This window comes from Panthera pardus, unplaced genomic scaffold (assembly GCF_024362965.1).
Source record: "Panthera pardus isolate Hobbes unplaced genomic scaffold, ASM2436296v1 HiC_scaffold_16, whole genome shotgun sequence".
Taxonomy (NCBI): domain Eukaryota; kingdom Metazoa; phylum Chordata; class Mammalia; order Carnivora; family Felidae; genus Panthera; species Panthera pardus.
Genome location: NW_026526721.1, coordinates 6,161,126 through 6,173,527, shown reverse-complemented (window position 1 = coordinate 6,173,527; position 12,402 = coordinate 6,161,126). Strand labels below are relative to the sequence as shown.

At 42.4% G+C, this 12,402-nt stretch overlaps 1 protein-coding gene across 2 annotated transcripts in view; it reads left to right on the top strand.

Annotated features, from left to right (window-relative positions):
* Window positions 1-12,402, top strand: part of SH3BGR (SH3 domain binding glutamate rich protein) — a 58,729-nt gene that overhangs the window by 15,787 nt on the left and 30,540 nt on the right. Inside the window, exon 3 of one of the 2 annotated variants that reach the window (XM_019420383.2) lies at window positions 3,400-3,480. The exons of the other annotated variant lie outside the window; for it this stretch is intronic. Coding sequence (XP_019275928.2) covers window positions 3,400-3,480 — 81 coding nt within the window. The remainder of the gene's footprint in view (window positions 1-3,399; window positions 3,481-12,402) is intronic. 2 annotated transcript variants of the gene reach the window in all.

The following is a 12,402-nucleotide window of genomic DNA, read 5'->3' as shown; positions in this document are numbered from 1 at the left end:
GGCGGGCATCCTCAGGGCTGCAAGGGAAACGGGATGCGAGGCCAGTGAGGCGGGGGTGGGGCAGGGCTCTCTCAACGCATGGATGTTACTGAACAAGCTGTTTCACATCGTTGAAAACTTACTATGAGGGGCGCCCGGGTGGCTCCGTCGGTTAAGCACCCGACTCTTGACTCAAGATTGCACGGCTCCTGAGTTTGAGCTCCACGTCTGGCTCTTGCTGACAGTGTGGAGCCTACTTGGGATTCTCTCTCCCCTTCCCTCTCTACCCCTCCCCTGCTATCTCACTCTCTCTCTCTCTCAAAATAAATAAATAAAACAAAATAACAAAACAAAACAAAAAAACTATATGTGTACCAGATATCAAAAGAGACTTCAACACCTCACTCACCATTTCCTTATTTACGTGTGTGTGTTTTTAAAATTTATTTATTTATTTTGAGAGAGTGCACGCATGGGAGGGGCAGAGAGAGAGGGGGAGAGAGAGAGAATCCCAAAAAGACTTTGCTCTGTCAGCGTAGAGCCCGATTCGGGGCTCATTCTCACACACCGTGAGATCATGACCGAAATCAAGAGCTGGATGCTTAACTGACTGAACCACCCAAGAGCCCCTGTCTTGTTTTTTAGTACTTTAGTTTGTTGGTCTTCATCCTACCCCACAACTTAGACATTTCTAATTGTTGGTTTTTTTTTTTTAACATTTATTTATTTTTGAGAGAGAAGGAGTGGGAGAGGGGCAGAGAGAGAGAGGGAGACACAGAACCCGAAGCAGGCTCCAGTCTCCGAGCCGTCAGCACAGAGCCTGATGCGGGGCTTGAACTCACGAACTGCGAGATCGTGACCTGAGCCGAAGTCGGATGCTTAACTGACTGAGCCCCCCCAGGCACCCCTAATGATTGTTTTTATAGTCAATGTTTGTTTAGTTTAGATTTACCACATATTTATTAATATCTTTGCTCATGATTCCTTCTTGCATCTTAGATAATATATCTGCAGTCACTTTCTGTTTGCCTAGTATAGCCTGTAAAAGTTTCTTTGAGTATCTATTGGTGGTAAGTTCTCTAAATTTTGGAGTAAAAGGGACATTTTTCAGGGGTGCCTGAGTGGCTCAGTCAGTTGAGCATCTGACTCTTGATTTCAGCGCAGGTCATGATCCCGGGGTTGTGGGATTGAGCCCCGAGTCGGGCTCCATGCTGAGTGTGGAGCCTGCTTAAGATTCTCTTTCTCTCCCCTCTGCCCTGCTCATGCTCTCTCTAAAAAAAAAACAAAAAACAAAAAAACAAAAAACAAAAAAACAACTAATGTTGGTTTTACCTCATGTCTAAAAAAGTTTCACTGGGTCTAAAATTCTGGGTTGATGGTTATTTTTTCTAAACACATGAAACTATTATGTTGCTTTCTTCCAACTTCTGTGTTGCTGTCCAGAAGCCACTTGTCAATCTAATTTTCTTTCATGGGGAAGGGTCTTTTTCCTTGTCCCCCTTCCCCCTGCCTCCTTCACTCTCCCCTCCCACTCTGCCCCCCTTTTATAAAACTCCCCACCTTGAGGAGGCTCTAGGCTTTAGCCACTCTCGCTTTTACTCACCGTGGCATCAAAGTTGGCATAAAGATCTGCCAGCTTTGTTGCAAACTCAGCCTTGGTGTGTGCTTGTTCCTAGGACTCCTGGCCTCACCTGGTCGTGATCTTTCCTTTCGTATCACCAGCTCAGCAGTGCGCCTACACTTCTTTTCTCAATCTGGCTTCTTCAGGGCATCTAATGCTACTCTAACGTGACTGGAAGTTGAAAAAACCGTTTCATACTCATGATTTCCTGTATCTGTTTGTTAGCATCAAGTCAAAAATCACGACAAATTATTCTTTGGTCCTCTGAAGCTGAAGGAGCTATTTGGACCCAAGTTGAAGCAGAGGACAATTCACTCAACTATGAGGAAATCGTTCTCGACTGGAAAGCTTCTAGAGTTGGCCAACTAGAGAAGTCATAGATCTTTTCAGAATTTTTGAAAAACAGCATAAATTTATTTTATTATATTTCACCTGCTCTCTATGGGTACTAACGCATTCTATCATGTGATCCTTTACCAACGCCTAGCAAGTGGGTACCCCAGGAATCAGCCAGAATTTCTGACACCAAAGGATCACTTGCTCACGATGCTCTATTTCCTTCAACTCAGATTTGAGGCGGCTTACAAACATGTATTCAGCATACAAGAATAAATTTAATCACTGAGGGAATCCAGGCAACAGGTAGGAAAATAATAAAGCTTTGGGCAAGGTCGACACACAAGAATACACAACACTTTCTTCCCAATGTCAATGGCCTGTATTTGGTTTTAAGGTTCTTAATACATAAGAGTAGGGTAGACAGTAACACCACTGAGTTGGTGTGAGTGCCGTCTGTTCAAGCTGGGCCAGACACACTGCCCGCAGTGTGTGAAGAGACTATATCACTGTCCTGATGACACACGTTGGCAGTCTGGGGAAGTAGTCTGGGGAATACCTCGTATGTTTTAATTGTATGAAATGAGGGGCGCCCGGGTGGCTCAGTCGGTTAAGCGTCCAACTTCGGCTCAGGTCATGATCTCACGGTTCGTGGGTTCGAGCCCCACGTCAGTCTCTGTGCAGACAGCTCAGAGCCTGGAGCCTGCCCCCGATTCTGGGTCTTTTTCTCTCTCTGCCCCTCCCCAACTTGTACGCTCTCTGTCTCTCTCTGTCTCTTTCAAGGATATGAAATGAAATTCTTCTGGGCTGTGGACCATCGCACTACTGGTTTAGGGCTGGACCTGCCTGCTGGGTGGGCTGTGGTGGGGCAGCGGGGTGGCAGAGGGACTTCACTGAGCCCCAGACTTCAGTCAGTTACCGGGTCTCACCTCCTGTAGTTTTTCCCCTTTGCCGAAACAAGTGTTGCTGTAAGCCCTCCGTAATCTTATGGCTGCTGGGACCAGAAGGTCTGAGATGGGGCTGGTCCCCTAGAAGCTACGATAGTAACACTGGAGAAATCCTGTGTCGTCTTAGTCCCCGCTGATCAGGGTCCAAATCCACAGGGCCAGATTACAAGGAAAGGAGCTAAAGATGTGAAACTTGTAGAGAATCCTTCACTCTATATATCTGAGTCTTGTCAGCGATTCCTGAACACAAACTGGTGTGTGTGGGGGTGTGTGTGAGTTCTCACTGTTCTGTATTCCACACAGTGAAATGATAAAAACAAATGTAAAGTTCATGGTTAGAGATTCTTAACTTTGGGGGTTAGTCATCTTTGACAAAACAAACTGGGATAACCTTTTGTGTTAGCTTCTAGCTTAATGACTAATAAAAAAGGTCAACTTACGTAAATATTCTGGCTCTCCAGTGTGCAGTGGGTTTAAACACTTTTTTTCTTTCTTTCTTTTTTTTTTTGCTTCAAGGATTTTGACTCTTTCTTCTCTGCCAAAGAAGAGAATATTATTTATTCATTTCTTGGTTTGGCTCCCCCTCCAGGCTCAAAGGTAAGCTTACACACCCCATTGAGGCTCAGTACGAGTCATAATAAATGAAGATAGAAATCAGCATCCAAGCTGTTTAATAAATGATGATCTTTTTTAAAAAAAAATGTTAATGTCTAATTTTTGAGAGAGAGACAGAGACAGAGCGTGAGTGGGGGAGGGGCAGAGAGAGGGGGAGACCCAGAATCTGAAGCAGGCTCCAGGCTCTGAGCTGTCAGCACAGAGCCTAATATGGGGCTCGAACTCATTAATGGTGAGATCATGCCCTGAGTTGAAGTCGGACGCTTAACCAACTGAACCACCCAGATGCCCCATAAATGATGATCTTTAAGTTAACACGATTTTTAATGTATTCCTTATTCTGATGAAGTCTTATGCATAGAGATAATGCAAGGTTTTTACTAAAGTATGTTCCAAAACTATGCTTTTCATATTTTTGCTATATTTTTCTATATTTTATACCTTGTTGTAGTAAGTTTTACAATACTGAAATTAAGAAATACTGCATTCAGTAATTTTAAATACACTAAATAAAGATGTACCAATTTGAGTTCCCAGATTGTGTTTATGAAGTTATTTTTTAATGAACTGACTTGTTATGTGACTTATTTTAGTTAATTTTACAATACTATATCACCCTATTTTAATTCTATTTAAAATGAGTTGAACTTTGCTTTTTTATCTGGTAAAGAGGGGGGAAAGTAAAATCTAGACACAGTCTCAGCGGGGTTTTTTTTTCTTCTGGTGTTGTCTCATCTTTGATTACGTAAAATTATTTCAGTTTCATACAGAATTATGCTAATGAAGCTAATATTAGGAATTTGCCTACTGGAGATCACCTAGCTTCAGTCTCTGCACCAAATCACTGCATCCTTACTTCTCCCAAGATCTCACACATGACTGTCCACAGATACAAGACAAGTACACATTTGTTTGATTCATGTATTTCTTAATTTGTTTGTACTCCGCTTCATTTCAAAAATGATTTGTGATGATCGAGTCCAATTCTCATTGTAGGAGAAACACCTCAAAATGCTACCTTATAGAGATGGGTTGGTCTCAGAGGCATGTGGCCGTGCTGTCTTTCATATGTCAGCATTCTTCAGGTAACGCCATTTGGGACCTCTTAGTGCTCAGGTTAACATGTGCGAGTCTAGCACCAATTCCTTGTCCAAAGGTAACATGTAGGTTTCACAGTTGGTTAATGGGTTTATAGGAGGAAGGAAATCTTCCCTTTGAGTGAAATACCTTTCTGGCCTGAGTCAACTTGAATGCAACACATTTCAAATGCCGTATTGACAATTAAAAAAAGGGTATTACATACAATCTAATCTTTTTTAATGGGTGTAGGAGTTTGGTATGAGGGTTTTATTTGGTATAGGAGTTTGTTAACCGGGTCCTATTAGTTTAGTTATTATGTTTAAGACACGGTGCCTTGGTGTTAAGGTATATTTCTTGGTGGGGACGCTCAGGTGACTTGTGTCTTGAAGATAGGAAGGAAGGGTAGACTGTTTCAGGCAAAGGGAAGAGCAAGTGCAAAGGCCCTGAGGCAGGAGAGAGCCTGGAAATTGTAAGAGCTGCCACGAGGCCGGCATTGCCAGAGTGAGGGGTGGGGGTACCACAGGAGGTGGGATCTGCGGGTGGGCAGCCCGTGGGCCACAGCAATGTTCCAGATTCTATCTCAGGTGCAGTGGAGATGATGTAAGAGGTTTAAGTGGAGAAGTAGTCTCTCTTTTGTTTGTTTTTGTTTTATTTTATTAATTATTATTATTATTTTTAAATATAATTTATTTTCAAATTGGCTAACATACAGTGTGTAAAGTGTGCTCTTGGTTTCTGGGGTAGATTCCCGTGGTTCATTGCTTACATACAACACCCAGTGCTCATCCCAATAAGTGCCTTCCTCAATGCACATCACCCACTTTCCCCTCTCCCCCACGCTCCCATCAACCCTCAGATTGTTCTTTGTATTTAAGAGTCTCTTATGGTTTGTCTAGTGGAGAAGTATTCTTATCTCCTTGAAAACTCATTTTGGCTACTATGGGATAAATGGACTAGAAGGGTACAAACTGTCTTGGCAATGGGTGAGATATCATGGCGACTTGGACCAGGGTGGTGGGATAGAACGATACAGAGTGGAGATTTTAGGGCCTGTTTTGGAGGAAGACTTGGTAAGACTTGCTGATGGATTGAATGTGGGGGTGGGGATGGAACGAATGAGTGCTTCTAGCCGTTGGGTATAGACATTCACTTTGGTTGGAGGTGCCATCTTTACAGGGGGGTGTTAAGTTTGAACAAGACATCTAAGTGAAGAAGTGAGGTAGACAGTAGTGAATTGATCTGTGTCTCATTGAGGTCTGGTGGAGGAGGCACATGGGGAATCCACTAGCATGTGGATGGGGCTAAAGTAGAGAGGGGGTCAGTAGCAAGGAGGCCGGGCTTGGAGGTGCTCCAAGCTTAAAGCGTAGAGGATAAGCAGAGGCCGGTTGAGGAGGCAAAGGTGGACAGTCTTGAGGCATGAGGAGACCCAGAGCGTGTGGTGTTAAGGCAGCCAAGGGGGAACATTTTTCACACAAGAGGGTCTGATGCTTCCGAGAGATTGAGTCAGTGAGGACAAAAAAGTGACCATTGGCCTAGATAACACAGAGGTCCTTGGTAGCCATGTCAGAAGTAGTCTCTGAGGAGGGGTGAAGATAGAAGCAAGATTGGGGGGGTTGAAGGAGAGCTGGTGGTAAGAAGGAAGAATTACATATGGTCAGTTATCTCTGGGGAGTTTCCCAGGGACGGGAGAATATGGCAGCAGCATTGTTTTTAAAGCGTCTGCACATTACTGCTGCGGGAACCTTGGGTCCAGGCGCTTTGAGCTGCTGGCGCCAGGTGTCCTTGCCTTCTCTCTCCTGCCACCTGCTGGACAGACTCCTGCTACTTCTCATCCTCCCCTTTCCAGGCCCCAGACCAGTGGGCGGTGGGAGGGGAGTCTAGATTTTTACAGCTGAAGACCCAGTGGGGGGGTTTTGTAAACAACAAAGACTTTTCTATTCCGGGTCAGTGGTAGTCTGGCCAAGCCTAGGAAGGAGGATTTTCCTTTAACCCTTTATAGGTCAAATTCTTAGACAGAGCCCCCCTCTTCCCCAGGAGTCACAGTGAATGGGGGGCAGAGGGGCAGCAGAGCAGAACACCCTCTCTGTTCACAGACCATCCTGGGCGTCATGTTCTTTCCATCTCTTTTCGTGTAATGTGCTGTTTTTCTTAATGATCATTTCTTACTTTTTAAAAGTTTGTTTGTTTATTTTAACGTTTATTCATTTTTGAGAGAGACAGCGTAAAATGGGGGAGGGGCAGAGAGAGAGGGAGACACAGAATCCGAAGCAGGCTCCAGGCTCCGAGCCGTCAGCACAGAGCCCGATGCGGGGCTCGAACTTACGAGACGACACGGGGCTACGAGATCATGACCTGAGCCAAAGTCGGACGCTCAGCTGACTGAGCCATCCAGGTGCCCCACTAACTCTTCAATTTTCTAATCTCTTCACTTTCATTTTCTGTGTTTTTGTCTTTCTCTCCCTTCTGGGACATTTCTTCCACTTTTTATACCACCTTCTATTTTTTCCCCTATCGATCTTGTTTTATTTCTCACAAACTTTTTTTTTCTCTTTGGTTTTCTCTGGCTACTCCCTTACCAAATAGCTTCCTGTTCTTGTTGTACAGGTTCATTATTTTTCTTACCTCTGAGTTTATTAAATATGGTTTTTCTTTTTACACACTTTCTTCAACTCTCTGCATTCCCTCTTTGTCTAAGTGTCCCCTGTCTGTTTCCTTTTTATTTTTATGTAAGATGTTTTTCTCAGATGTGTGGGGACCCTTGACTGTATTTAAGATCAAGGTGCTAAAAGGCTGAATGGATGCTCTCTATCCATGGTCACGACTGTCCGGGTGGTAGACTTCCCCATGGGATGATTTAGAGAGGACTTACTGGCTTTCTGTTAGGGATCCTGTACCGTGGGCTTTTTCGGTTGGTTCAGGTGAACTTCTCCAGGGAGGAATCTTCCATTTCCTGAAGTGGTAGTGGGGGTGGTGGCGGTGATGGAGGTGATGATGGTGGAGGTGATGGTGTTAGTGGGTGTGGAGGGGATAGTGGTGGGAGTGATGGCGGTGGTGATGGTGGCGGTGGTCGTGGAGGTGATAATGGAGATGACGACTGTGGTGGTAAGCGGAGAGTAATTCTGGTTGCCAGTGTTCTGGATGCAGGTTGCGAAGGGGGATAGGAATGTCTTCTTTTTTATGACGTGGACTTCTCAGGTAGATCCTGGGTCCCCACCTCAGCTGGCCTCATGATCAAGAGGTCAGAGTCTTTCTGGTTCAACTTGTGCAGAGACTAATCCTCTTTGAGTAGGCAGTTGCCTGCCATCCAGGAATGTGGAGGGAATCTAAATCTGCTTCTCATTCCCCCTCATCCCTTTTTGTAAGAAATGATGTCTTAGATTTTTTGAGGTTAAGCCAATTATTACTCAACCATTTCCTTTTCTGCCTTCAAAATTTGTGCACTTTTTTTTTTTTTTAATGCAGTAGCCTCTCACTTGTTCTTTTTGTCCTTGTAAGTTTACCCTTTAAAAGAAAATGTCTTTGGGGCGCCTGGGTGATTCAGTCGGTTGAGCGTCCGACTTCAGCTCAGGTCATAATCTCGCGGTCTGTGAGTTTGAGCCCTGCGTCGGGCTCTGTGCTGACAGCTCGGAGCCTGGAGCCTGCTTGGGATTCTGTGTCTCCCTGTCTCTCTGACCCTCCCCCGTTCATGCTCTGTCTCTCTCTGTCTCAAAAATAAATAAACATTAAAAAAATTTTTTTTAAATACAACAAAATGTCTTTTTTAAAAAACATGTTTATTTTATTTATTTTGAGAGAGAGAGAGAGAGAGTGCAAGCTGGGGAGGGGCAGAGGGGGAGAGAGAGAGAATCCTGAGCAGATTCCACACTCATCGCAGAGCTTGATGAGGGGCTCAATCTCATGACTATGAGATCATGAATCTGAGCCAAAATACAGAGTTGGTTGTTAACATGCTGAGCCATCCAGGTGCCCTGAAAATGTCTTTGCTATCATGTCAGTGGGGTTCCGGGAAGGAGCCAAGGCAAGTAGCTGCATTTAATTTTCCACAAATAACTAGAAACTGCCTCTCATTTTCAATGACCCCAGTCTTCTCATAAAGTATCATCCTCTATTCTTCTATTAAGTTCTTTCCATATGTCAGTTAATTCTATTTAATTTATTTCAGTTATATAATGAAATTAAATGTCTAATTTTTGATCGTCTTTTTAAAAACACTATACTGAGATGTAATTTATACACTACACAATTCACCCAGTGAAAGTATACAATTGATGGCTTTTTAGTATATTCACAGGGTTGTGCAACCATCATATCACCATGATCTACTTCCAGAACATTTTCATCAGTCACTCCCCAAAAACCCCAACCTCCACTAGCTGTTACCCACCCCCCCTCCAAAAACTACCTATTCTCTCAGCACTAAAGAACCACAAATATACTTTTTTCTATGTAGATTTTCCTCTTCTGGGCCTTTTGTATAAATGGAACCACACAGCATTTTGTTCTTTGTGCCTGTCTTCTTTAACTTAGCATAATGCTATCAAGGTACATCCATTTTCTGGTATATATCAGGACTTCTTTTTTATGCAGATAACATTTTATTTTGTGGATAGACCAATTCTCTTTATCCATTCACCAGTTGATGGACACTTGAATTGTTTTCATTTTGGGGCTATTATGAGTAATGGTCTTACGACCATTTGTGTATCTTTTGTTTAATTTTATTTTAAATAGTGCTATTTGTTAGTAGAGAATCACTTGTATAGGTTTAAAAATCCAGGTACCTGAGTTCTGCTTCAGACCCACGGATCCTGAATTGCTGGGGAGAGGCCGAAGGATCTCCATTTTTAAAATGTTCTTTGATTTAGGGGTGCCTGGGTGGCTCAGTCGGTTAAGCATCTGATTTCGGCTCAGGTCATGATCTCACGATTCATGAGTTTGAGCCCTGTGTCAAGCTCTGTGCTGACAGCTTGGAGTCTGGACCCTCCTTTGGATTCTGTGTCTCCCTCTTTCTCTGCCCCTCCCCTGCTTGCCCTCTGTCTGTCTATCTCTTTCTCTCAAAAATAAACATTTAAAAAAAGTTAAAAAAAAAAGTGGTTGATTCTGATGCACACTTCTGTTTAGCAGCCACTAACCTAGGGACTCATTTAAATATTCATGTACGTGCCTTTCCAAAATGAATGCGATAACATATTTGCTTTGGTTAAAAAACTCGTAGAGAAACTATGAGGTCATTTTGCTTCCTTCCTTCCCTGGAGACCACAAACATCATGAATTTTTAAAAAATTATATATAAAACTATATGTAAAAACTGTATATTTATCTGCTTAAGCAGTACATATGTTTTGTATTTTCACACCTTTTTTAGAATGTTCTATAGCTGGCTCTTTAAAAAAACAACATTATGCTTTGAGATGTATCTACACTAACGTATGTAAATCTGTTTCAGCCTCTGCTGTGTTTTATCTTGTCCCATTTAAAAAATATCTAATCTTAATTTTTAAATCCTGCCTTGATTTGTGCTTAAATACTGTCATGTTACATGAAATTCTCTTTAAGGAGAATAAAGGGATGGCCATGGCATTATAAAACCCAGCGTAGCGAGAGCTAAGAGACCATCCAGTCCAGATTCTTCTCTTCCAGAGGAGGGACTTGAAGCCCACAGGGTTTACAGATACTCCACTCACTAGCGGCATAGACTGTGCTAGAATGGTGGTGTCAGCATTGCTTGGCTTTATAGGTGTTTATGCATGCACACATGGAGAAAGTCCTTCAGGTGTCCTTTGGGAAGACAGACACTTCATGATTTATGGAAATGATATTATTTGTCACAGTGTCATTTTGTAGTAAACAACACTGTGGAGAAGTAGCAGCAAGGAAATTAATCTAGCTCTAAAAATAGACACCTTGACAATTACATAGAAAATGTATGCTTATAAAATATTAAGTATTATACACCACATTTTTGCTTTTAGAATATTGTTCTTGTCTAAGGCGGGAGCAGCAGGTCATTTTCCCCAAGAGGGCCTTGCAAGTGAGCACTGGCTCCATTAAGGCAACTTTAGTTCTTTAAAGCCATCTGGTCATATCTGATTAAATGAGCATCATTCTTAATACCACACTCCAGGCAAGGCTTTGATTGCATAACCAGTTTCCAGTTAATGCCCTGGCAATAAGGAATACACATCCTTCTTTTTTTTTTAATGTTTATTTTATTTTTGAGACAGAGAGAGCATGAGCGGGGGAGGGGCAGAGAGAGAGAGAGAGAGACCCAGAATCCCAAGCAGGCTCCAGGCTCCGAGCTGTCAGCACAGAGCCCGACGCGGGGCTCGAACTTGTCAACTGGGAGATCATGACCTGAGCCGAAGTCGGATGCTCAACTGACTGAGCCCCCCAGGCGCCCCAAGGAATACACATTCTTACTGAGCCCAGGCAAATAACTATATTGCCCTGAAACATGGAAAGACTTAACAAGAATCTTCGAATTCTGAAGGAGTCAGGCAGAGAGAGTATCACTTACAAATGTCTCATTTCAACTTACAAAAATAGAGCCTCCTACATTGTTGAGATTTATAAAAAGCTTAAGAGGAAAGACAGAGGGTTTCCTCATATGTCTAGAAAATAGGACATTAAAATAACATCAACAGTATTCTAAACAAAACCTGTCCTCATCCATCACTGATTCATTCAGGTCTATGTAATTAATTCTTGTTCCACTGGACCTGCGGTTGGTAGTTTCATGAACCCATCTGCTTCTCAAGTGAAATTCTGGAAATCCTGACTCAGTCCACTGGTATGGTATCAGTGATCTTTGAGTGTTGCCATCAGAAGCCTATCCGAGAAAGCACCTGCCATATAATCCTTTTCCATGGGGCTCTGGGTCATTCTGTGTGGCAGGTGAGGCATTCTGGCTCCCCGCGGACTGGAAAAGCTTTCAGGGAAGCATCCAAATAAAACAAGCTAAGAAAAATCTCTGCGGATGACGACAAAAGACTTAAAATAACTGTGGTTAATTTTATAACTGATAATTTTCAAAGGTGAAAGATTTTATGGGAATTATAACAAGAATAATGGCCCGGTATGAACATTTGGTTGTTTCTGTGGCGTGCAAAACAAAATAATAAAGTCAATCCAAAAAGTTTTAGACAAAGTATCTATAAACACAATCACTAAACCTGTTTTCAAAGAAGATAGCAAACATTATATTTTATTTGTAAAAATGGATGAATAGCGGAAAACTTTAAAAAAATTTTTATTTAATTAATTAATTTTTCATTTATTTATTTATTTATTTATTTATTTATTTAATATGCATCCAAGTTAGTTAGCATATGGTGCAACAATGATTTCAGGAGTAGATTCCTTAATGCCCCTTACCCATTTAGCCCATCCCCCCTTCCACAACCCCTCCAGCAACCCTGTTTGTTTTCCATATTTAAGAGTCTCTTATGATTTGTCCTCCTCCCTGTTTTTATATTATTTTTGCTTCCCTTCCCTTATATTCATCTGTTTTGTATCTTAAGTTCCTCATATGAGTGAAGTCATATGATATTTGTCTTTCTCTGATTTCGCTCAGCTTAATAATACCTTCCAGTTCCATCCACATAGTCGCAAATGGCAAGGTTTCATTCTTTTTGATTGCCGAGTAATACACCATTGTATATATATACCACATCTTCTTTATCCATTCATCCATCGATGGACATTTGGGCTCTTTCCATACTTTGGCTATTGTCGATAGTGCTGCTGTAAACATGGGGGTGCATGTATCCCTTCGAAACAGCACACCTGTATCGCTTGGATAAATGCCTAGTAGTGCAATTGCTG